Source organism: Zophobas morio, unplaced genomic scaffold, assembly GCF_036711695.1.
Source record: "Zophobas morio isolate AGI-343-1 ecotype UQ-CSIRO unplaced genomic scaffold, CSIRO_AGI_Zmor_V1 ptg000486l, whole genome shotgun sequence".
Classification (NCBI taxonomy): Eukaryota; Metazoa; Arthropoda; class Insecta; order Coleoptera; family Tenebrionidae; genus Zophobas; species Zophobas morio.
In genome coordinates this window covers 37,037-63,084 of record NW_026972589.1, presented here as the reverse complement: position 1 = coordinate 63,084, position 26,048 = coordinate 37,037, and the positions used below count along the sequence as shown (strand labels likewise).

Here is a 26,048-nt window from a genome sequence, read left to right as displayed (position 1 = left end):
CCCCCAGCAACCAATAGACACTTGGCGCCTACTGGCACAATGGACGTACTGGATATTGCCCCTACTATAAGATATCCATATCACAACGGCAATTGAAGTGCTCAACGAGTTGTTCTCCGACCATGAAAAGGAATCACCAAAGTCTATCACCGTCTGTTTGTCAACTGAGACAAATATGCTGAATTATTGAAAACCACGCTTCCGCCGTGCCCGTTACTACCATCATCGTCCGCCCTGCTGGATGATGCCATTTGAAAGCGCACTGAATGTGACTCACTATGTATAACCCCGATCGCCTGTTTGACTAACTGAAGACATTTGCTAGCGTCGACGCTTTACCCGAACGGTTATGTAATAACAGAGCGCCGAAGACAAACTTGCGCTTATCCAACTGCACAGATGCATAAGAAAGAAACTAATGGCTTATTTTAATTATAAATAGGAGGTCAAACTGAATAATATATCAAAATCAGGCAGCAGCAGACACTGAGACTTGCACCCCTTCCCTTTGTGAAGGAAATATAGTGGCTGAGAGTGATGGAAACAAAGCTATGCTTTTCGCTAATCTCCTTGCTACCTCAAGCGTGTCATCTGCTCACTTAACTGTCAATGAGGCACTCCCCTAGCTGAGCTTACCCCTTCCCGATGTTCACGAGCCACCTGAACTAATTAATGTTGACGAGTTTCAAGCGATTGTCGAAGCTAACTAAGAAAAAAGTGCCTGGTCCCGATGGCATCACTAGTGGAACACTGGAGGAAAAACTATTATGGGGATGCATTATCTGTACCTCCTGATAAAATCTGCGATGGTCCTTGGCGTCTTTCCGGTAGGTTGGAATAGCGACCGTTGTGATGGTGCTGAAGTCACCAAAACCGGAATCAGCAACTAGCAAGTACTGACCCATCAAACTCCTGTCAGCGGTCGGCAAAGTGGGTGAGACCGTTTTATTACGCCGTCTTAAAGATGTCGTCGACGCTCGGGACTCCTCACTGGAGTGTTAGTTTGGATTTCGGCAAGGGCACGTAACGACCCAGCAGCTCCTTTGCTTAACTGTGTGAACCACTAACGCTTTTAACTTTAAGAAGTCAACGGGTGCTGTCTTATTTCGTCGTTAGGAAGGCAATTGCTCAAGTTTGACCTGAAAGTTCTGCTGCACAAGCTGCGCTCGCTATCCGTTCCTCATGGCCTTTAAACTTGCTAAAGTCATAACTAAACGGTCGCGCCTTCAGCGTGCGCGTGGAAGATACACAGTTGCAGCTGCGATTTCTGATAGCAGGGGCCCCTCAGAAATCACCTCTCCCGTCCCTTTTACTTAAAATGATATGAGCGACGTGCCCTTGCCCTTAATTCCACACACACGAACCGTCCTCTATGCCGCTATTATGACCGTTGCTCTTTGTAAGCCTCCCGCTTTGCAACGCAACCATCTACAGCGCTATCTTGTCGCCCTGGCGGACTGGTGCCGTATTTAGAAAGTTTCAATAAATTCGATGAAGAGCAAAGAGTTTTTAATTACAAAGAAACGCGTCCCTTTGTTGGCTTGAAGATTACGTGGGTTCTTACAACAAATTTTCCTGGCAGCCACACGTGGACTATGTAGAGGGGAGGGTCAAGGCAGCAACTAAGGCGCTTTACCCTTTACTATACGGCAAGAGCAAGTTTTCTCTGCGAGTCAAACTTAAATTGTTCATGTTTTACATCCAGCCGATAATGGCATAAACGTCTGTTGCTTGCACCTTGGCTTTACTTCAATAGCGTGTGCAAAATCATGTTTTTCACCGGGATTTTGAGCTGAATCCTTTGGAGACGTTTTTAACACATTGCCAACGCCCTTTACGAAAGGCTAGCCACACACACTAACCTCCTGCTCGTAAGCGAACTCAATTACAAGTCATGGGACGGTCCACGTGACGTGGTAATCGCTAGTTTTTTTTGTTCGTTACTGTCAAGAAAAAAAATGACACCTTATCGTTCGAAAGCTATCTTGTAATATATCTGCGGTTACTCCTAATTGAGGGCTCCTCCTTCCGTTGAGGAGCGATATTTTCCGCTCTTTTAGTACTTCGGGGCAGTCATTATAAATCTTTAAAGAGCGTACACTGGTAGGCACACGTACTCCAACCCCACCCCTGCAGAGGAAGGGAATTCAGATTAAGCGGTTCAAGCTCTAAAGAAGACCGGTCGGGTACGTCAGTGCTAAAAAAAAAATAAACTCCTGGTTAAGAGCTTGAGTATTCAAAGTTTTTTGACTCAACCGAGCATCAGAAACTGCCATTTATAAATAATAAATGAAACTAAGCCCTCAAGCTTTATTCTATTAATTGTCGCATATATTCTATAAATATATATATTTCATACCTATTTTCGTATTTTTTTACTACAACCTTACTATATTCATTATACCCGCTAGTAAGTTTTTAAGTAAGGGGCCCTTTTCAAATGTATTTATAAGGGCAAACCCTTTTTTCAACTGTAACTTTACTAACTTGAATACCCCGCTAGTAAATTTTTTAAGTGATAAGCCACTTCAAATGTATTTATAAGGTCAAACCCTTTTTGCAACTCATTTTTTTTCCTAGGAACTTAAAATTTAAGGTTTATAGTTTTAAGGTGCACTAAAGGCTTAAGAGGTGATCACAAGAGGGTTTTGTACACTTTATATGATGAAAACACGGTTATTTTGAGTTTTCTACGACCAAAATTGTTATTTTATAAATTGCAGTGTATGTTTATAAGAAGCAAGCTTATTATAGTTTTATTGTAAGCGCTATATTTTTCATAACAGATTAGGAGCGTTAAACTAATTACTGCCTGCTGTACTTTTTCTAAGAAAGGTAACATTTTTAAGACTGGTAGTCTCTTGAAAAGATTTAAATGAGAGAATTAAACCAAAAAATTGAAAATGAAGGGCACACAAACGGTTTATAAGTAACATGGACGTGTATACCTCTTAAAGTGAAATATTTTTTTTATTAAACGTCAAATTTAATAAAATTTTAATTGTAAATAGAGCTTTTGTAAGTTTAGAAAAATTTAATTTTAGTAAATAACCTATAAAATGGAACAATATTTGTCTAGGAGAATAGGATTATATTAATTTAAGTAATTACTGAAAAGGTAAAAGGTGGCATATTCATTGCATGATTTACTTTTTATGTCAGGCCAACCGCTAAAGTCTACCAAAAGGGAAAGACTACTGGCTTGTGCTAGTAATACTGTTTCCAAAGCATTGAAAAAAAATAAAAAAACATTCCTAATACAAATCTTTCGCACAAAGCTTATTTTATAAATACGAAACAGCCTGATCACTTAGTCCTAAGTAATTAAGTTTTCTAACTTTCAAAGAAGTAGAAACCTCGATCTTTAGCTTTCGTTTGAGTTTTCCTAAACAAAACCGTTCCTTTTTTTATATTATAGAGACATTTTTCAATAAATTATTCGTACTATAACCAAGATGAAATTAATTATTAAAGAAAGTTTTAGTAATTTTACTTGACCACACTGCCCAAAAATGGAACTTTTCGCATCATGTTATAAAGCTTGTTATACCCGAAACAAATAGAACTGATCAATATTACACCGCAATAACGAAAATAACACAAAAAAAAGGCAGTGATTTATTTGTATAACTTTCGCAGCATATTAAAAACGGGGGATGGGAGAAGACACATTGAAGTCCGGATGCAAGTAAAAGGCCTTCAACTGGTTTAGTTCCTGGTTCTTCTGGGTGAAAAAAAATATAAATCTTCAAAGTAAAAGAAAAGAGTTTTTATGGACCTGAAAACGTGTCGTACTTTGCTGAAGGGCACAAATATGACGCTCCAGAGATGCCAAAAGTTCCTGCGCGCGACGGAGATTAACATGGAGCGTGTGTGGAACAATACTAAAACTGTTTGTTTCTGTTTTATATAAACTCACTGCCTCCTTCACTGGCCTAAGAAGTCGACAACTGCAAAGCAATTAATAATTATTAAACTAACTAGAAGCCATGTTTACAGCACTGAAGAAGAGAGAGCGTGGCGTGTTTCGAGATCTTTGATAGACGAACGAACATTCTCCGTCATATCCAAGTCGACCGCTACAGTCTCCACCAGTTGACCCAGATCACTTTCCAGCACTTCGGAGTCGAAAAACGAAGAATTCCTCGCGAAGTGAAAAGAATTTATGGAATCCTTTACCAAAGTTAATGATCAATAGCACGAGGAAGGAGTGCTGGTAACTGCACCATGCGTTTGACAAGGGCTTCGTGCCACGCCGTTAAACTTTGGACGAGCCCGCGAAGATACCGCTCGATAGTCTGCACGGAATGAAATTCAGAGTGGAGGAAAAGGCGTAACAGCTGTTCTCGAGCGAGTCGCCTCTGAGGAACAGACGGGAGACGTCGCATGTAATACAAGAAGCACACTCGTTAAATATGCAACTTTCAAAGCGGATAGCAAAACTTCTACGGCCGCCTTAACTTTTATTTGATAGTCGAGCTTCAACTGCTGATCAGCGACGACGTACGGAAGGCTTAACAAAGGAAATAGCTCTTTCTGCTGGTTGTACAGAATTTTTAAGTGCTTCTTGGATTCAGGAAAACCTTCAATAGTAAAATTTCTATGGTTATATATAGCTATTAATCAAAGTGTAAATATGTTTGGTATCATAGTAAAGTTTGAACTTAAATAAAGGATCTAAATCCTTCGTGGAACAAGAAAATCTTGATAATTCCTCCTTTAACACTGATAAAATTACAAGCTGTTCTTGTTTTTGCAGTAAAATTTTTTCAGCAGCTGCGTGTCTGTTGTGTTTGAAAGATTATATTCGTCTTTTATCTACGACTAAAATGTCCAAGCACTACCTAAAACATAAAAGATCCAATTGTTTGGCTTGAAGATCATAAAACCGCTGAGAAGTAGAACCTGAAGTAAATCAGTAAAACTCCCAAAATGAAAAATAATTGAAACTAAACTTATATTCGAACACTGACAACTTTTTTCGCTGGGCAGAAAGAGAGAATCAAGAGAGGTCTTCTCTGAAATCTCGTTTGTCTAAAAGTAGTAAAAAAAAATGCTAACTGAGCGTATTTTTACTGGGCCATTTCGAGTTACAAGAAACATATCGTTTTTGTATTCTTCGAGCACTGCCAAATTGTCTTTTTCTGATAACAAGTATAAATCGAGATCCTCAGTATATTCATCTGAAAAAGTGGATGACTTGACTCCAAAAAGAAAAAGTTGCGAGCTATACTTGTGTACGTACGAGTAACGTGAAGTTCAGAAAAACGCTCAACAGTTTTAAGTAGGTTGTGCATAGTCTCGTCAAACTTTAGTAGTTTCTTAATTATTCTGAAATATTTATAGACAAAGGCAGGCCTCACCTTATTATTAGCAGCGGTCGCCTCTAAAAACTTTGCATGGACCTCTACTTCCAATTCACTGTGAAGTCTTTTATATTTTTCAGTAACTTCAAATAAATCTTTATATCTCTTCCTAATTAAATAAAACAAAGAATATTCACTAAAAGTTTCGATCAATATTAAGTTACAATTATAATAACTCCAAAGTCTTTATATTTCTTTCAAGTAAACAGATAGTGCAATCAAAAGAAGTTGATAACTCATCCTCAATAAAATTGCTGTTAAACGATAAGATATATATATATTGATATATAATAGAAAAAAAAAAAAAATTAAAAAGTGGAATACTTTTTATCTATCGAAAAAGATGACGGATCCTCCAAGTCACCATTTTTAAAAGAGGAAAATCTACTAACACAGAGTTTTTAGTATTTATGTAAAGCAATTATGTTAACACTAACAATTCAAGCTGCTCTTGTGTTATAATATTAGCTTCAGAAATATTGTCACATAGAAAAGCTATAATCGGCTTTCCTTATATATGAAAATTAAACAACAAGAAACCAAGTCGCTTATTACGATACCAATTGGATCTGAACATGCCCACTCATAATAAGTGCTATCAGCTACTTGATCAAAATTAGTTTCAATTAGAAGTTTACGAAAACGCTGAGAAAGATGGATAGGATCGAGTTCATCCATTTTAAGTGAGCTTCCTAGAGCGTTACAACTTTACATATAGTCAAACTCCGTCGTAGGTATACGTTATAAAAGAATGAGAAACCACCGTTTCTAATAAATGGTCTTTGTATCTATAATAAAGTTAAGGTGACAAGTTTCAATCATAGCTTTGAAGAATTATTACTATAATTAAAAGCCTTTATTGTACAAAACTTAACTTTTAGCTAATGTGGAACTTGCCAAGGTGAGCCCAACTTTACCACCACATTTTAAAGACCTCCGGGCCCTCTCTCTTTATTGAGGTGGCTTTTTCTAGTATGCTAATGGTTAGGTTAAAATGCAGGCTCCCTGTGGTCTTTAGTCACGCTAGAAGGTATATGCCCACTAACAGCGGAAATTAAAACAGTTCATGTTTACTATAACGTCAAGTTGAAGTCTTCTATCATATGCTGTGGTTCTTTTACTAATAGCTTCCTCTACCATGTATATTCTTTTAATATGTTGTTTATATTTTATAGTAGGCAGTTAATTAAATATATATCATCTCTAAAAAAACTTTATGTTTATATTATTGGCGAATATTGAATATTAACAAAACTTTAATTAAATAAGCCTTATGTTCCTTACTGTTGTGTGTACGTGTTATCTTGCATGTAGATTTATATATATATATCTGTAATGCACATACATTAATTTTGATAACTAAATACAATTTATCATATTTAAAATATTACTATTTATTGAGAATAATGCTATTTATAACTTCTTTTGCAGATCGCTGTAAGAATTATCAGATATAAGAATTTTTTTTAAAATAAATTACTTAAGACCATATACAGTTTATTTAAAGTAGTTATGCAATAAAATATTTTTATCCATGTAATTTACATATTTTTATTGCAACTTACAAAAATCAAATTGATTTCATTATATTACAGGTTATATAATCTAAGTGTACGGTTTACTAAATTTTTAAGTAGCCCCTATTTCATATCAAAGTATATATATGCATAGCGAAATTAACCGCAAAAACCTCATAGTAAAGATAAGTATTATTTCACAACATATCACTTTAAGGTACATAGTTTAAAATATTACGAATATTAGGGTTAAGTTTACTTAAACTTTTTAGACTTTTTTTTAACTCGCCTTTTTACAACAGGATTTAATAACATTTTATGCTATTATGCCATATATATAGTAGATTTTACTATAGATATTTATAGTTTTACTCTATTTATTTATGTAAGCTGTGACTTAACTGTATTGTCAATATGATATTAGGTCTCTTTTTGTATTATATTTAATGATATTTTTTGCTTAAACTGCGAAGAAAAGTGTATATTAACTTAAACGCCTAAAAATGAGTGTCACTCAAGCAGTGATAAAACAGCTTGAACTAAAAAAATTAAATGCTTTTTTCACTCAATATGGCTTTTCAGGCTGAATAAGCTTCGTACATAAGTCGTATTATTAATTCGTAACTGACAAGCTAAGAAAGCGCTGTAGGCCAAGACTTTTAATGCGACGAAGTTGTAAGTAGTTGAGCTGTCCAGGTATAATAGAACATGTTACTACCACGGTTGAGGATCAGAATAGCAAAAAATAATGTTTATACTTGTTTAAGAAATTTAAGTATTGCTAACGAACTGAAGTGAGTTTATTGTTTAAAATGCAAGGAGGAGGGCTCACTAGAAAACTGTGAAAAAGAGCTATAGTTTATAAAGTTAACTTAACATGGATGAATAATTATCAAAAAATCAAAGCACGCACAGGTATGTTTATTAAATAGCTCAAGTATTGAAATTTTTTATATTCCTGTATTAACATATCCTAAAGTAAAAAATTATAAATAATTTCAAAAAAGTGCGGGGTAGAGAAATTACTAAGATTTTCTTAAAAGCTTTAATTTCTAAAAAGCACTTCAATGGATAGTGAACAGTGTGTACAGAAGACCAAGGTCCATCCCTCTTCTACCTCTTGGCTTTCTATTTCATATATTCCACCACAACGACAAGGGTACTGGTAAATATTTTCATCTAAGGAATCTTTTACCAATTATTTTAGTAATATACTCAACAAATATACCATCTATATATTTCATGTTATCCAAGGTCAATTTATCGTTGGTAACATAGTCTCTACTTAAAAGTCGATCTATAAAGAAATAAAGTACATACTTAACTATAGTAAAATAAAACTTAACCTTGTAATTGAGCATCATAAAATGTACGGCATTCTTCGTTTCTTAAAATTGAAAATGCTTCCTTTTCTTTATCCTTTATTAATAAATCAATAGCTTAAAAAAAAAATAGGGACCTGAACGTGTATAAAGTTTATGTTATTTTCGCTGTCGTTATCTTTGACTTTATCTGGATGAACCTTAATTGAAAACTATGACTACAAATATATTTAAAATATTTTATAATAAACTACCGCTAAAGCCAGCTCTTTAAACTTTTCCTTAATCTCTCTATAGGTAGCGTTAGGGGAGACCCCTAACACCTGATAATAATCGGGTTCCATGTACTAAATGAAGCTGTCAGCATTTGTGCCAACTGCACTAAGAGAGGTATAGACAACGTGGCAGCTCCTCGTGGCATCCGCACTTCAAGTTTCTCTATTCTCATCTCCTAACGTTGCGCTTACGCAAGCCTATATTGATGGTCTCCGTAAGGTTATTTTCAACACTTTATAAATTTTGATATAAACATTAAGTATCTACACAGGCCGGAAGCATAAAAAGAAGCATGCGCTTTATGTATCATGAAAGTAACTGTTATTATGTAGTTCATATCACGTGGCACTTACTACGAAATAACTTTTATTGTGTAAAAAAAGGCCGAACAGGGTAATAAGTTGAGCTACACTGTGTAATTTGCTTTATAAAGAAAAAGGTTCCTTGGATCGATAAAATAAAGAGGCTTTTTCAGCTTTGAAAAAAAGAAGTTAACTAAAATTTTAACTGTTTAATTTGATAAAATGTTGAAGTTAACTTATGAAAACACGTGCTCGTACCACGTGACGGATATACCAAGTGTCATTATATCACAAGTTCGTTCTATTTGTCTGTTTCTTAAATACCCCCATTTTGTCGAAATATAACGTTAAACCCCTTTTAATTCTTTTACAGCGCTTTTATTACCGAAATAATAACTAGATTCATATTCCTTTTTTAATCATTTTTCTTTGTATATGGGTAGAGAGACTAAAAACACCCTTAAATTTATAAGCCAAAACTTTGTTAAATGAATAGGCGAAGACGGTGCCATCGATCTCTGAAAAGCTCACCCTTTAATCAAGCAGATAAATTTAATCAGTAAGGGTTTCTCAGAAAGTCTGGTAGTCTATAGTTTTGAGCTCCATACAGGTGCGAGAAGTTCTTTAACAATTATTTCAATCAGTGCGGGATCGCGATTTTATGAAAGCTCTGAAAGAGTTAAAATGTAAGTTGACATTGAAATATTATGTAGTACTACCATGTCCAGAATTTCTAAAATGTCTCGGTTTTATAATGTGTAGGATCGGATGGAGTTAAAATAACACAGTCATTTTGTCCAGTCCGTTGTTCAACAATTTTTTCATTGGAATTATACTTTTTAAATTTCAAGGTTGTACGTTTAGAGTTAAGGTTCCCCGCCTAAAATGGTTAAGGTATCATTATAAAAGATCTCAGTTTCAATCTTCAGTGCGTAATTCCTAATTTAAAAATTTATAGGTAGCTATTTTGTTTATTAGACCGGTAGATTGAGTCTGAATGTTAATTCCTATAAGATTTTCGGGGCAGAAATGGGCATCATACCCTCCTGTGTTATAGTGGTCTTTTCTCTTATGTAAAGTAGTTATGTACCTTCTAAGACGAAGTCTGGTTTTAAACGTAGCTAAGTTTTTGTATATCTTGTTTTTTTTTACTCCCTCATTTCCTCTGCGTTTCATGAAAAAATTCTAATTTATATTCTAGGGGCGGGAAGAAAGTCATTAACAATAATTCCCTTATTGAATAGATGTCCTCTAAAAGCCTCGGATAATGCAGGCACGATATTTTATTGTCATCTCGGTTAATAACTTGTGCAATATTATCTTTTTTGATGGAGGCTGTTGCTTAAGCTTAGGTTATTTTAAGTTGAATGGCGGCATCTTTTAAGGTGGGAGATTTTAATTACTAAATAGCCCTCTCCTAAGTGGGATATTTATAGGGTAGTGTACATACCCTCTGCAGCTTGCTGGGTAATCTCCCTGGCGGTTAGAGTAGGTAGAATTTTCTTCAGCACCTTCAGTGCAAGTTTTGGATTTATGATCTTGCTCGCGCCTCACTCATTTGAGGTTTTGAGATCATTATTCTTCGGTATACCCAAATTTTTAACATCTAAGGTATGCCTCAATTCTACACTCAACAGAGACAGAGATAAATATGTTTTTGAAATTGAAATTGCGAACCACAGCTTGAATTAATTTAGCTAATACCAAATGTAGGACCCCTACGATTTTTATATAAATCCGCATTCTTATGACTTTTGCAGGTAAAATTCTTAATTTTATAGTATAACTTTAATATAGAAGGTAAACATCTCTATATAAAACTCCACAAATCAAAATTTTTTAAACTTAAACGAAGAAAAGGAATTATGTGTCTAATTAATGTAAACCCATTGCTAATTAGAAGGTAAGTTTTCTGTAATCGCTCTCACTAGAAGATAAAATCCTAAAACCTTGCACAACATATTTAGCACATAATCTAGAAAGATGGTTAACTTTTAGTATTAATTAGGAGGTACCTTTCCGTTTTTTGTTCTCAGAAGGATGGGAGGAATTTTCTGTTTTAAAGGTTTTATTAATATTATTATAAATGGTAATACATGACACTCAATAAGATTAAAAGAAAACACCGAATTTACGAGCTCACGTCTGGATGATAGCCTACGAATGAGGTTTAACCTTGAGTTAAAGCAATTTCATATGTACATATTCTTTTAATTCAGCCCTGACGTTGCGCGGTCGGCAATAGTGAGCGCTATCTCATGTTACGTAACTCAGTTCATCTCACAGTAATGGATTGGTGTGCTGAGTTTGAAGGTTGTAATGATAATAAAATAGCTTTATTTACATACTAAAATAAACAGCACTATTCTAATAGATAATGGGGATTATAAAGTGGTTTAGATCTTAGAGCTCATTCGATATAAAATTTAATACAAAAATCTACTCCAAAGATCATTTTGGCAACAACTACATTTGCGGTAATACACAAAAGATAATGACTGAATATTGGTTAATTAACTAATTTACTCAAAAACTTTATTTATTTTTGACCAACTTTTACAATTGTTAAATGTTAGCTCCACAGAAATTCTAGGAGTGGTTAAAAAAACAGGCAACTTTAAGGAACAGAAATTCGTGTTAAAAAATCTATGATACATTAATGAGCAAGCAACTTTTAATTGAATTATGTTATATTTTGTTAAAAGAAACCTATATACCATGCTCTGACGGCCTCATTTAAATTTTCATATATAATCAAAATAGAAAGAGTTATTAAGAAATGAGAAATCATAAATGATAGGTATCTGTGAGCCAAACTTTAGCACAGACCGTGGGTAGAACAATTTATTCAATATTACAGTGTTTTTCAAAGGTCTCAAAATAATTTTTATGTTTCACTTTCTCAGATGCGGATGACCACCCTATATAACTTGTATCCCTTAACATGTTCCTATTTTCCTCTAACGTAACTTTTCATTGTTAATAATAAAATTAACTTTATTTTGGGTGTAGAAACCTACATATACTTTAAATTTATCTTCAATTTTTGGTTCTTTATAAGTAAATAGATCTTGTTTTAATTTATTAGATTATTTGAGAAACCTAAATGGGTAGCGTTAATATTACCTTCTGCATACAAAACTAATAAAAATCTTTTTTTCGAGAGTTATAAGCTGATTTGAAAAGATAAAAGGCCTAATATAAAAGTGAGGTTTTAATTATTACTTAACCAAAAATGGACAAAATTCAACCTCCCTAAAATTTTGACCCTCTCCATAAACCAGCTTAAATTATGTTTCAAAAAAAATTAAATTGTAGTTTTAATCTATGATATCAAACTTATTTTAAAATTATTATTTTAAATAGTAATATAAATCTTTATATATTCTTCCGTGGGAAGACAACTTATAGGAAAAAGCCAGCTTTAGTTTGCCTGCAAACAAAAATTTTTCACCTTTACAAGTTACAGCGTCCAAAATGAGATAGGATCCTTTTTGCTAGATTTTTGTCTATAGTAAATGATTATGTAAGCCAAGAGACGGTATTTTTTATTTTAGCGTTCCAGGTTTACATCCCCTTATATTTTTGTTTTATTAGTCGCGATATATTTTTTTCAATTAAAGAAGGCGAAGCAAAAAAACTAGAGTAGGTTGTCTGAAAATAAGCATTATTAAACAAGTTAAAAAGAATAGAAAAAAAGTTGTCAAAGAGTAAAGTTGAGTAGAGAAAAAAGGTCTTCAAAAGAATTTTAAAATTTCAAGTTTTAAATTAAAAATTATGAAAAATATGACCAGTTCAGGATTCTGTAAGAAAGGTTCTGAAGGTCCACCTGTAATATGAGTGTTTCTCACTAATACGGCAAAATGGAGCTGGTCGGAGATAGCACGTGAGCAATCATGCCGAAAAAGATTAAAAAACGATATTACATTTATAATGAAAGGAAGAGCTTTATGGCGAAGCATAAGCTCTGTACTATTTGGTCAGTTACTAACTGCTGTTAACAGCAAATGAAGTTTTCATTAAACTTTACCCTAAATAGTTTCTCAGACTTAGTATGTCTACTACCCCAAGACCAAGAGAACAAAAATTATATCCTGTTAGCAGGAGAGTAAGGAAGCTTGTTCATTGGTTTTCACAGTAAAAGACTCTAATGATAAAGTGACCTAGAAATTTAAAGTTATTTTTCAATGAAACTTATGGACCCTGTTATGGACACATTAAAAAAATTTAAGGTAATAAAAGATACTAATTATTCTCTTATAGCTTTTCTCGTTTTACTTTAGTATAATAAGATAGTTAGTGTGACTAAAGTGCTAGTTACTTAGGTTATTAAAGTAACTCTTTTTTAGAAAAATTTTGTTAAAATAATACCGACAATTTATGTTGCGAAGACTGAAGATCAAAATTTATGTCGGTACATACGTGTATAAATAATTATTCCTAAATACTGTTAATAGGTGACTAAATGAACCTATTAAATTTAGAATTACCTGCTAAGGAATTTCTCGTTGAAGCAATAGGCTGAGCTAGTATTTTCACCGTATTTTTACAGTATAACGAAGTTGATTGTTCAAACCAATTAAATTTATATAAGATTAGAGATTTTGAAAATCTTCTTAAAATTTACTATACAATATGGTTGCTTTGTTAAATCTAGAGCCATTATAAGGGTTCTACTATTTTTATCTGTTACAAATCACTGTTTATTTTTATTAAAGTTCCAGTAAACATCCAGGAAATACTGAAAGCAACGACAAGTAGGTGCATAAGCTCTTACTAATATTTTGTTAACATAAAAACACTGCTTACCCATTAAACATTCCTTGTAATGATTTTATGTACATTTACCTCTTCTGATAAAAGCGCATTCAAGCAAAGATTTTATAAATTTTAATTATTTTGCTTGACATGAAAAAGTATCGTATACTTCGAGATATTAATTGATGGTAGCAGTGACACAGATTTCTAAATTTCATTTTATCAATTAAAATTTATAAACGATAAGTACATATGTTACCATGACAGGGATTTTGAGCATTTAATCTGGGGTTTTACAATTCAGAAATAGTTTTGCAATCGCCACTTTTTTTGGGTTCTAAAAAGCTTTTAACAAAGATTAACAATATATATATTTTTTTATTAACTGCTTTAGTATAAATACGTACTAGTTTAATTAGTTAATGCGTCATATATTTCAATTTTAAGATAGTCAATTGTGGTTAAAAACTTTTTTTAAAACCAATAATTTTATTAGAATAAAAGTTATAAAAGTAAATCTGTAAACCATCTTTCGTATTAAAGAAAAGTTGTAATAAATATGACCTACCTTACGGATTAGTCAAAATTTACTATTAAAGTAAAGGTTGCCTAAGTTTTTTAATAAAACAGCTTTATCATGTTAGCATGAGCACCTCGTCATGGATACTTTAACACTTCGTTCGTATCAATCAACCAAGAGAGTGTTACAATATTTTCTTATGTAATTTTATAGAGAGAAGAAATTGAGCTGTAAAGATAGATAATATAAAGCAGAATTATCAAATTAATTTGCTTATACTACTTGTATATAAATTAACGGAATTCAAACTTTAATTATATTAAAATTTTTTAACGCTTTATTATAAAAGCAATGATATAGACCTTTTTAAAAAAATTTTTATTAAAATTATTTTTTTGATGAGCTCCATTTATTGAAATTAATTAGTTGATGTTTTAACCAGTAAATGTTAAAATGCCATAGAACTCAATATAGGTTTTATAATAATTAGAGTTATATCTATTTTATATACTATTGATTTTTATCCATATGAACCATATAAAATGTAATACTTTACCTTTTTTAATTTTTTACCAATTTTAGAATGATCATCATTTGGTTTTATAACTGAACCAATCTTGTAGATTGAGTTTTTATGTTAAAATGATTACATCAAATAAATTTGCATATTGTTTTCTTGTAAAAATAACCCGCTTGTAAATTTAGGAATCATACCTGAAAGCTTCAGTATCTTCATAACTACACTCATGCCATATGGGAAGCATTCCTTAATCTTAATAATGAAAGCCAGCTCCACTTACCTCAGAAAGATTTAGGTCTATTTAAAAAGAACGTTATGACAAAATTTCCTTTTTTTTTTTTTTTTTAAAGCAACGCCTTGTGGCTAAGGGCCTACCACTAAGGTAGTAGACAATGAAGTATTGAACTTAGCCGTTTGGTGTAAAGGTACTTTAAATTGACCATAAAACACAATTACATATTACAATTATAATTATGTAAAAAGCTTTAACATATAACTTTAGAAAAGAATTTATTAACTTTACTTTTTTTACACTTAAATATATAGAGCGCATCAAATTTAACTTGAAACACCCTCTCTCATATTATGTAAAGTTGTTTAATCGCTTCGAAAAAGTCTCTAACAAACTAGCATGTAATAAATTAAATAATTTACTACTAGTATATTATTTTAAGTGCTTTTTTAAGTTTTTTAATATAATTAATTAGCCCTTAAATACCCATCCAGCAGGTAGTATGCAAACAATTTTTATTGTTTATTCTAAATTTAGGGGATAATTTAGGTACGCTAATATATATTTGTTTATTTTTTACCTGAGACGTTTTTTATACAGTCTGAATAGTGGTGTTTAGATTACTACAGGACTCAAGCTCAAATGCTCTCATAGGTACTAGTTTTTTACCTCATAAAATATTGTTGAACTCCTTTTTTTTATAATAAAATTATTAAATTGTAGGTTGTGAACAACCTTATTTTATTTAACTAGTAAGGCGATGAACTAATAATTTATATATGATTATTATAATCTGTCAAATAATTAAAAATTTAGCGAATTTTGCTGTTCTACACAGTCATGACTCATGTCTCGCCATGATCTTGTAAGTTTTTTTTTAAGTTACTCGAAACTATAACAAAAAGAGACAACCAATTTACTTGTCCTAATTTTTTTAATACTTGCATTTGTTGGCAATACTCAAAAACGTAATTAATTATAATTAATTGCATAATTGCTTTAGCAGGTCTTAAGTTCTTAGGTTAATATTACATGTAAACAGTAATACTTTATACCACGCAACCAAGCTAACTTTTTAAGATTATTAACTTAGCGAATATGTAAATATTAACTTGTTTATTTTATAACTTTTGTTACATAACTATAAGATATGAGAAAAGCTTTTTGCTGCTTAGAAAAATAGTTTAAGTGTGCAAAAAGTTACTTTCCGAGGTATCAATGTACTTTTAAAGCATACTAACTTTTCTTTATCTCGGAAAATTTTTTTTATAAGAAATTTTAATTTTTTAACGAGTCAACAGAAAGTAGCCACTCATTTCGTTATTAAAAACTCCATTTAGCGACTGTAGCCAGTACGCTACTACAGCTAAAAATTTATCTTCATTTCTCTTTTTACTTGGTAGTCATAAACACCAATTTCGTTGATCTATAGCAGATGTATTTTATATTTAGACAATTGGTATAAAATGCTCTTAACTTACCAAAAAAATTTTTATTTTTCGCTTTCCTATGGTTATAAGATGTAATGCTTTTAAACAAATAGAAAAAGTTTATTGAACAGTCTCTGAAAGAAAGTTGGCTTCTCAAAGTATTTGCTATCCCCAATGTACTTTGTACTTTTCATATTTTTTAGTTTGAATTTTATACAAATTTCTCATTGTTATATATTTTTAAACAAATTTCTACACTTTTTTTCTTTAACTTACGAAAGTTAAATAGAAGATAAGAAGTTTCCTTGTCCATCCCTTTATTATTCGTGTATAGGTTAGCCAAATTTAAAGACGCAAAACATAATTAATCTGCAATCTAGTGTGAATTCAATTGAAAATTAAGGTTTAAAAAAGACTTATAAAGCACAAATGACTCCCCAGCCCTATATAAATTATCTGCTTGCCAACTTTTTTATCTTCCAATTGTACGTTGTAGGGTATTGTGTTGTAAAGAAAACGTAATATCACTTTGCACTTAATTTCTTTCGAGTGGGTAATCTTACTATAAGAGTGCTAAAGATAAAATAAAAACTGTTCAGTTAAAATGCCATACAAATGTGTTATACCTGGTTGTAAAAGTAATTATGGTTACAATAGTCAGCCATACATCTCGGTATTTAAATTTCCGCCGGTTAAAACAATGACCTATAAAGCGTGGAGGGAATTTGTGCTATACAAATGGAGTACTTTGAAAATTAACCGAGTTCGGGTTGCTAAAACAAAAAAAATTAATTCAAAATATGGAATATTTAAAAATCGTTATGTTTGTATCAAACATTTTGCTAAAGAGGACATTCGCTTTAGGGGTGAACTTCACATAAACGGCACCAGAAGAAAAAAAACAACACTATGTAAAGGCGCTGTACCAAAATTATGGAAGGAAAAATCATTCGAACTACAACTTTCGAGAGTAAAGATGACTAGGAATTTAAACTTTTATCTAAATGAGGGACTTGTCCAAACACCCAGTATTCGAACCCCCATATTTTGCTTTGCAAATAGAAAAAAAATTAACGATGAAGGCCACGACATACGAATTAAAAGCGAAATCAAGAACAATTTAAATTGGAATTCTCATATCAATTATTGTACTAGAAAATATGAAAATAAGTTTGCAGCTTGTAAAGTAAGTGATTTTAGACTCCAAATATCCTCTTCATGTAATAAAAACTCGGAAGGTCAAGACACGACAGACCTCGCTAAATTTCCAATAAACGGTCTCCTTAAGACAAAGAAGTGTAGTAGACAATGCGAAAACTATAATACTAAAAGGTATGCACAGTCTCTACTTTCACCTCTGCCCAACTCAACGCAAAGTCTTGCTGGTCGAATACGCATCAACCAGCAACCCACTTTAATTTATCTTTACGATGATACACCTCATCGAATCTCTGCGTCTTGTTGCGAGTCAGCAACCAGTTTAAGTAACTTCCCTCAGTACGAGGGAAACACTATTAACAAAAGTAAAATATTTAACACTCCCTACAGTGCTATGGGAAGGGATCTAAGTAATAAGAGCGCGCAACTTAGGTTAGACCCCAAGACAAAAAAATACAATATAGCACAATGGTCATTTCTTTGGCTTAACAAATATTATACACGTACTAGAGAAGAGAACTACGCCTGTAGAGAGAATTATTATCTAATGAATTTTTCTGAAGCAAGCTTTCAAGGACAAGGTGCTGATGAAAATAACCGAGGAAGTTTATCGTACTGTTTTAATATGATAAACTAAAGTAAACTGTTAATTTCTCAAATATAACCAAAAAATAATAAAGTAAAATATTAACTATACTGTGCTCTAATTTATTCTAAGTATGTACGCGGAATTAAGCAAGTTGCCCTTAAACACTGATTATAACATCTATTTCTAACTGAAATATATAGGTCCTAGTAATTTTTTTTGTCACCCGACAACAACTTAATAAGAAATGAAATTCTAGGATTTTAGAGAAATCAAGTAGAACGTTAAGTCTTCCTTCTAAGCGATCTGTCATTAAGGGCATAGCTTTATAAACATAAGAAAATATATATTTGTACATCACGATGCTAGCGAGTAGCGTAACAAGACCTAAAGTGAACAGCTAACAAAAAAAAAAGCGTGAGAACAAAATTTAAGATTTGATGGTCTTCCATAAAGAGAAACAAGAGATAATCAATTTTGTGAATTTTTATCCCGCTCAAATAACCATAACAAAAAGGGGAAACCTCCTACTATAATAATTTTAATCCTTCGAAAGTGCCCTATTTATGGGTATTTTGCAAATAATTTTCTCAATTTATAATTAGTTTTCTACCTGTATCATGGAAACAGGGGCTTTTACTTTAAAGCTAAAGCTATAAATATTTTGGACACCCCACGTTATCAGGGACGGCGTCAATTAGTAAGGAACGAAGGAACCAAGACTGGGGTTTCTCATACCTCACAAAACTAAGGTTTGATAATATCTGCATTCGTTACTTCCTCCACTTCCCCGAGACCGTTGTAATTAAATAAATTTTAAAAAACCGTAAAATTTGATAATATGAATACTAAAAAGCGTGTAGCAGCATTTTTTTATAAATTACTCTAATTAGTTGCAAACCTTGTTCTTCTCAAGATACCTCTGTTAGTGTGTATATTGAAGAAAAGTTCTATTAAAAAATAAAGGTTTTTCCAATAGAAATAACTATTTATAATTTTAATAATTAACCAAAAAGTCAAAACGATGCAATTAGCCTATAAGTTATAAAAACGTTGCAAACAATTTACTATCTAAAAAGTTGTTTAATAATTAGTAGTTTTTTTGTAGGACATTTTTAAGCAGAGATTAACGGCAACTTCAAAAGGAGACACTCCCAAATGGGTGCCATTATAAAAAAGTCAAGATTATATATTTAAAGTTAGGCTTTCTTTTTAACCATTTTTTAAAATAATTAACTTTAATTGACTAAATCTAAGAAAGGTATAGCTTTGTTCCGATAAAGTTCTATGTTTCAGTTTTAATTAGTAATGAATCATTTATGCATCTTTATATAAAACTTTGTATATGGCAAAAATTAACAAATTCTAAAGCTTCATAATTTGTCAAATATAAACTAGCTGAAACTGTAGTTGCGGTTCCCATTGGAATCCTACTTAATTGTCTGTGTGCAATGTTATTAAAATTGTTTAAAGAATTCCTTGGGAGTTAATCTTGAAAGCTTAAAACTAGTAAATTGCTATGCATTTTTAAGATTTAAAAAGACTGAAAATGGTAATTAATTAAAGCATTTAATCTAAAAATTGTATAATAATTGCACGAGCGGGCCATATACATATATACATATACACATAATAAAAGATTTATTTAGCTGTGACGCTAAGGCGCGTCCGTTTTTCTAGTTGACGGCGCTAATGAACCGTTAGGGAGCTGTGGCCGCACCCTCAATTAATAGCGGAAGAGTAGATTAAGCTGCAATGTTATAAAGTACGCCTGTGGTAAGCCAATTCTACAAATAAATTAAAAAGGTTATGTACTCTTATTAAGCGCTTCTTTGTCTTTTAGTTGTTCGCTAAGTTTCCTATTGGAATGCTTGTAAAAGCGTATCAAACTCAATATCTAATGAACGGTTATTATCATCACTAAAAAACTTAGTTTTTCCTACATGATGTTATTAGGTGTATTTAGCACATTTCGACTAGGTCTGCCAAAGAGATATAGTAGGCAGCTGATGGTCTCATGACTGAAATTGTTCTTTTACAGATTTAATATAGTAATTTAAAACTTAACGACACTATCTATGTAACTAAAGCGTTTCACTAATTAAGTAATTAGATAAATTTAATGGAATTTTTTATGTAACAAAAAAAATATTAAAAAAAAAAATGATAGTTTAGGATTTCTTTTGAGTTAGGCTTCCCATTAAGTCAGTGTGGGTATATATAATCACAAAAGACCACACCTCGCTAAAGTTAACTTTTGGAAGGTCCTTAATATATTTTACCACAAACCCTTAATTTTTTACGTCAAAAGAGAAAAAACCTTTAAAATTACTACAACACTGAAAATTATTTTTTTTGTTCTAAATAATATATTTAAAATGCCTGTTACAGCAAAAAATTGTACTTTTTATTTTTTATATGAAAGCGCAAGTTTACGTATAGGCGAAATAGATGTTTGCTCTTCTGCTTTTGTGTAAAGCTTCAGGCACTTATGCCTTTTCAAATATTTCTTTATAGCGCCAACCATTTTAAAGGTGAATTTTTTAAAAAATATCAACCAATAAGCTAAAGTGATAATAATTTTATATAGTTTCCGTTGCAAGATATAGAGTACGACAACTCTATAAAAGTGAACCTTGAATGTTAAAAAAATTAAAAAAAGTAATAAAGTTTTATTCTGTTTTAAGAAGAGAAGTAAATAATTGAGACAACTTTTCTTTGTTTTTAGGAAAACAGACTTTTTTATAAAAGCGCTTCTCCAATTCAAAAAGAGTTTGATGCTAACAAAAATTATAAAATTTAATTAAAAAATTTAATAAGTAGCAGAAATACCGTTAAAGATTTAAGGGTTTCTTCTACATTTTTACGAGTGATAACTCCTTAAAAGAAATTAAGTCAGCAAATTCAAATTTATATAGTTCTCAACCTTCGAAGTCGCCCCAATTCTGGAAAAAAGCAGTTTTTCCAGGAAGAATATCTAGTTTGCCTTGCAGTAAACGGCAATAATAAAAGTTAAATTTAACAGAGAGAACTAAAGAAAAAATAAAAAATGGTTATGAAATAAAATAAAAAAAAATTTAAAAAAATAATTTTTTTTTTTAGGGAAGGAACCATTATAGTGCCGGGCCACATCCCAAAGTTCCCATTCTTCTCGCTTCAAAGAAGCTCGAGGTTAAGTAAAGAAATAAAAAACGAGTCATAGAAAAAAGCAAGCAGAATACTCTGCGGGACGCGCTCCTTGAGAAAGTCAACCGAAGAATAATCAGCAGGGTCGGCAGGAACTAAGCTCTCCAGAAGTTCACGTGACACTTCCTTGAGAGTGGTCGGAGGCTGAATTGGATTATAAAAATAATTTAAAACTAAAAAAAAATTAAATTTAGTTACAGAAAAGTTGGTTAATATTTTTTTTTTATTCTGATTCAAAAGATGTGCAATTCTTAGGCAATCTATTGGAGAGTGACCGGCGCAAGTTTGAAGCAATTTATGTGTTAACTGCAAAGAAAAAAAATATAATAATCTTAAATAGAAATTGAAAGATTCAATTTCTATAAAAGTTGCCTTTATAAATAAAGGGGGATACGACAAAATTCGTTCCACACATGTTTGTGAAAACGAAGAATTCTAAAATTTTAAAAAAGAAATTGAATTTAAAAAAAAATGTCAAAAAAAGTACGTCTTGCTTGAGTGATTCAATTATATCTTCGACACTGGAACCTCCAAAACAGCTTCATAATAAAAAAATTAAATTATAATCTAAAAATATTTTTTAATTTGTATATTTTAAAAAATTTCAATAAAAAATTAAAAATTAATGTAAAAATTAATATGTACTCTTCAAAAACTTTCGTTAAAAATTTAAAAATTAAAAAATATGGAATTAAATAATTAAGTCCAAACCGATTAATGATAGGGAGATAAGCCTTCAAAGAAAAGAAACCAGGATCACTACAAACACTCAATAAAAGCTAAAATAAATTAATATAAAAAGGTTAAAAGGGAAAAAATTATAAGCCAAATTAGAATTAACAGAAAAAAATTTACTATATTTTTGTAAAAATAGTTAAATATATACAATAGTAGTTAAACATAAAATTAATTCTTTGAACACTCAAAATACTTCAAAGCAAACATTAATAGAAAAAAATTATGAAATATTGAGTAAAAATTACAAGCATTTGTGAATTATTTTAATTTATAAAAACATTACTAGTTTCAGAATTAAAAGTAAATATATAAAAAAGTGTTATAATAATAGCAAATAAAATAGTAAACGATTTTATATTCAATTCAAGTGCCATAATGACTCGTTGAGCCTTGACTATACATGAAAATAGAAAATAACAGTAGCAAAACTTATTATGAATAGTAATCAAATTTTCCAATAAAAATAAAATTTTTAAAAATTTATACTAAAGTTAAACAAAAATTAATAAATTATAAAAAAATATCTAAAAAAATAATTTTATTCTTATAACAAAGTACTTGGCGAAGAGAACTGCTGTCGTAATTTACGAGATTGTGGAGATGTAATTCTAAAGAGCTTAATCTTTCGTAAGGCATATATATCGTAGAAAGGCCCGCATGCCTCAATGAGAAAGTAGGAAAATAAGAGTTTGGGGATCGAAAAATAAATTCGAAATTAAAAACCACAAATCTTTTCCTTTTACTTTGTAGCCAGTAAGCGCTAGAAAAGGCCCTTAAAATATAACAAAATGATTTTGTTAAATATACTAAAAATTTTCAGTACGCTTACAAAATTATAAGCAAACAAAAATCAAATAAAACTCTAGCTAAATAAATAATAAAGAAATAAATTTAAATAGAGTTAATGACTATTATTTTTCTTTATATAAAAAATTCTAGGCAACCAAAAAAAGGTAAATTGAAATAATCTAAGATATAAAGTATATTGTTGCTGGCATGAATTAAAAAGACTATTAACAAGATCATAAAAATATTTTACTCCACTTTAAAAAATTACTTACTTAGAAGTTTAATTTAAAACCCCACATTAACCAATAATATTAGAAATAAACACCACTTGTTCTATAAGAAACTTAAGTTTATTTTTAGTATGCAATTCCAAAATGACTCCAAATTTAAACTAATTTTTTTTCCATTAACATAAAAATAATTTTAGAAACGGAATTAGCAGTCGGTAGTGTATTTTTTTTAGTTTTCGCAAGTTTCTCAATAATAAATTAAAACTATTATTATATAAAGATAAAATTAACACTTATTACAAGTCACTCAAAAGTATATATTTATTTATAAAGTAAATATTTAACATGAACAAAGTTTAAGATAGGGTAATCCCGTTAAGAGGATCTTTTGTAAACAATATATTAGAAAAAAGTCAAACAAAACAGGCGACTAACGAATTACTAATAACTGAAAGTATTATAAACCTAAATTATCGTCCAAGTTAGACAAACTATAGAACAAGCCAGGATTAATGGTGTAATTCGTACAAGCCTCCTCTTGGGAGGCCGCTTGAAAGATACTCGAATTCGTAGCAATCCTTATAGGGCAATTAAGTGCAATAGAAGCTCCTAATCCAACTGTTAGAATTTAATAATAATAATAAAAAAAGAATAATTTAAAAAAATAAGACTAAAAAAATCCATATACAAACAAGGCCATCAAGAAACGCGATTTGGGGCTTGTAACAGGATCTAAGAAGTTGATAAAGAAGTAAATCCATGGCCAGCGGGACATCGTTCGAAACTTATTTGAATAATTTAGTTTGACTTTTACAAAATAACTATATTAAAAACCTTTTGGAACTATAAAATAACGGGTGTCATCCACAACAGTATCAGATTTAAATAAGATTAAAGAACAAGAAGTGTTTTCGGGGGAACCAAAAGACTTCACTCGCCAAATAAAACGGTACGAGCAACAAAAAATATATGTAAGTAACCTTTAATTTAGTAAAGAGTGAGAAAAGTCCAAATAATTTAAAAGCGCCAGTAAAAGTAATAATATTAATTGGATTACTTTTAGTAACCACAAAGGCTCGCTGTTATAAATAGAGAGCAAAATAAATAAATTTTCCATACTATGATATAGTTAACTACGCTTTTATAATCTTTATGACAGAAGTTATTAACGTTGCCGTGAACTAAAAGCCGGCGAAGCTCCTCTCTGCCGAGTCGATGGCCTCGCAGAAAGCGCCGACAGTTTATAAAAACTGCGAAATGTCTCATTCAATAGTAGTCTTAAACAAAATTTTCAATTTCGTTTAAGTGAGACAGTAAAACGCTCAGTGGAGGTGCACATGACGAAGTTGAGGGGTTGGATAGTCAACAAGCAGAAGCTTACAGTTCTAATAATTGATAGTTACAGGAATATTACCGTCTAAAATAAAAGAAAGGCAATACGTAAAAGTTCACTGACAGAGTAGTAGTAATTATTAACATTTTCTAAAACAGCTTTCTGGTGAAAAGGCGCTCCTAAATTGTAAGTTTGACAAAAACTTTATCTAAACGTTGGTATAAATATATAAGTTTAGGTATTGGGTATGATAAAGGCAGCGTGAGGGCATGAGTCCAGTGTTATCAAAACTAACAATATATTTATTAAAAGCCTAAAATTTATATATTAAACTTTGGTTAAACACTATTATCGTGTAATTGGAAGCAGGTTAGACTGGGGTAAGAAGTTTCGTAGCTAGTGACTTGCTAATAGCTAGCTGCTGTACCCTCTTACAGAGTGTTATTACCAAGTATACGTAAGTTAATACCGCCGCTACCCTGTGCTTACTGTTCGTACTAACTGAAGAAAACAATAAAAACGCTACTCTACTCCCTTTCTTTAAATATTTTGCCTCACCAAAATGTACAAACGGTTATCAAGATAGTGGAAGAGTTAACGATCGAGCCCTATTCTGACACTTTTAACCTAGTTCTAAGCTAGTCAACCCACGTTTAAAAAAAATATAAACCTTCCAGTAACTCTTGCTAATGTAGCCAAATTCCTTTGCGTCGCCGCTAAATTTAAATTTTTTTCAGCCTCAAGACGTTAGAAGGTCTGCACAGTAAAAATTAGTTAGCCGCTTAAAACTTACGTCTTTAAAAAAGTAATCATCTATGATCACAGAAATTAATAGCGTAGTGATTTAAATATAAATTTATTTCAAAGAGCTTAATAATATTTGTACTTTTTTTTAATGACAAGAGGTAACAAAAAAGTCCAAGTTTGAATAACAGCTGAATATTATTACTTACTATGCAGTAAACAATATTAAAACCTAACATTGTGGTTTTACTGCGTTATGTATGGTTGCTCTTCATACCCTCAAGACGCCAAATTAGAGAAAGCGTTATCTCTATACATAGAAAGCAATGCTTTAAAGCCCTCTGCACATATTTTGGCTAAATTCTAACTAGTCACAAGCAACGCAAAAATATTCAACCTATTATCCAAAGCATTTTTGTGCTGAAATATCCATAGATATTAGTTCAAAATTTAACATGACACATTGCGATAAAGAATTTCAGGGTTTAATGATATAATTTTACAACTTTTGGAAAACGTAAATTTTTACGATGCACGTCCTATATTAAGTATTGGGTTCTGAAACTGCAATTCAAGATAGTAACATTTTTATGAACGGGACCTTATGTAATTAATAAGCTTTCTCAGTCATATGTGGCATATTCGACGCCATAACACGTTTCAGAAGGGATGATAGTAAGTTTATAGAGGTTTTGTAGCAGCGTTTTAATGAACAGGTTGTAGACTAATGTCTAAAACAGTATTGTTATTTTACCATGTTACTATAGCTAACCCCTTAGGTTACAATCCAAAAAAATTAATCTCTCAAGGCTAATGAAAAAGTTCTACTTCGGTAGAACAAAACTAACTAACAGTAGACATGCTAATTAGCTTGTGCTGCTAGAGGACGAAAAAAAGGAAGTAAATTAAATCCACTTTACGCTCATGATCCGTAGCTTTTATTTGTATATACATTTAAAGCTACCTCTAGCAGATTTATTTGCATCTTGTAGAGTTAACGAGCTTATTTGTAGAATAAAAAAATGTAAATAAATGAAAATG

At 31.4% G+C, this 26,048-nt stretch overlaps 2 protein-coding genes and 2 long non-coding RNA genes across 4 annotated transcripts; all 4 read right to left on the bottom strand.

The window, feature by feature from the left end:
- Positions 1 to 3,602: 3,602 nt before the first annotated feature.
- LOC135121077 (uncharacterized) lies at positions 3,603 to 5,425 on the bottom strand. Its single transcript, XM_064045378.1, has 11 exons — positions 5,364 to 5,425; positions 5,246 to 5,309; positions 5,095 to 5,183; positions 4,956 to 5,034; positions 4,845 to 4,905; positions 4,665 to 4,784; positions 4,423 to 4,600; positions 4,227 to 4,361; positions 3,998 to 4,173; positions 3,779 to 3,950; positions 3,603 to 3,724 (listed from the first exon to the last, which is right to left on the bottom strand). The coding sequence occupies exons 2-11, from the start codon at positions 5,295 to 5,297 to the stop codon at positions 3,644 to 3,646; spliced, it is 1,143 nt and encodes a 380-aa protein (XP_063901448.1). The 5' UTR covers positions 5,298 to 5,309; positions 5,364 to 5,425; the 3' UTR covers positions 3,603 to 3,643.
- A 265-nt stretch (positions 5,426 to 5,690) lies between these two features.
- LOC135121074 (uncharacterized) lies at positions 5,691 to 6,177 on the bottom strand. Its single transcript, XR_010278845.1, has 3 exons — positions 5,927 to 6,177; positions 5,804 to 5,876; positions 5,691 to 5,750 (listed from the first exon to the last, which is right to left on the bottom strand). It is a non-coding gene; the product is annotated as an uncharacterized LOC135121074 (long non-coding RNA).
- A 1,614-nt stretch (positions 6,178 to 7,791) lies between these two features.
- On the bottom strand, positions 7,792 to 8,534 carry LOC135121076 (uncharacterized). Its single transcript, XR_010278846.1, has 6 exons — positions 8,460 to 8,534; positions 8,343 to 8,405; positions 8,230 to 8,290; positions 8,112 to 8,180; positions 7,910 to 8,062; positions 7,792 to 7,856 (listed from the first exon to the last, which is right to left on the bottom strand). It is a non-coding gene; the product is annotated as an uncharacterized LOC135121076 (long non-coding RNA).
- Positions 8,535 to 20,659: 12,125 nt separating this feature from the next.
- LOC135121073 (3-hydroxyisobutyryl-CoA hydrolase, mitochondrial-like) lies at positions 20,660 to 24,087 on the bottom strand. Its single transcript, XM_064045377.1, has 16 exons — positions 24,068 to 24,087; positions 23,988 to 24,009; positions 23,765 to 23,910; positions 23,619 to 23,714; positions 23,396 to 23,548; positions 22,635 to 22,683; positions 22,470 to 22,572; positions 21,885 to 21,952; positions 21,661 to 21,712; positions 21,546 to 21,608; positions 21,372 to 21,479; positions 21,209 to 21,317; positions 21,099 to 21,152; positions 20,914 to 20,973; positions 20,820 to 20,866; positions 20,660 to 20,767 (listed from the first exon to the last, which is right to left on the bottom strand). Exons 4-16 carry the CDS (start codon positions 23,689 to 23,691, stop codon positions 20,660 to 20,662), a joined length of 1,047 nt encoding a protein of 348 aa, XP_063901447.1. The 5' UTR covers positions 23,692 to 23,714; positions 23,765 to 23,910; positions 23,988 to 24,009; positions 24,068 to 24,087.
- Between the last annotated feature and the right edge of the window lie 1,961 nt (positions 24,088 to 26,048).

What these genes read in the sequence shown, in the direction of transcription:
- LOC135121077 (XM_064045378.1), bottom strand. Translation starts at nt 5,297, where the DNA reads ATGCACAACCTACTTAAAACTGTTGAGCGTTTTTCTGAACTTCACGTT. An exon ending in TTGTCAGTGTTCGAATATAA is followed by an intron (nt 4,906 to 4,955) that starts GTTTAGTTTCAA and finishes GATTTACTTCAG; the next exon opens with GTTCTACTTCTCAGCGGTTT. An exon ending in TTTTGCTATCCGCTTTGAAA is followed by an intron (nt 4,362 to 4,422) that starts GTTGCATATTTA and finishes TCTGTTCCTCAG; the next exon opens with AGGCGACTCGCTCGAGAACA.
- LOC135121073 (XM_064045377.1), bottom strand. Translation starts at nt 23,691, where the DNA reads ATGGATTTACTTCTTTATCAACTTCTTAGATCCTGTTACAAGCCCCAA. An exon ending in ACAGCAGTTCTCTTCGCCAA is followed by an intron (nt 21,953 to 22,469) that starts GTACTTTGTTAT and finishes AATTTATTTTAG; the next exon opens with CTTTTATTGAGTGTTTGTAG. An exon ending in ATCCCCCTTTATTTATAAAG is followed by an intron (nt 21,480 to 21,545) that starts GCAACTTTTATA and finishes TTTTCTTTGCAG; the next exon opens with TTAACACATAAATTGCTTCA.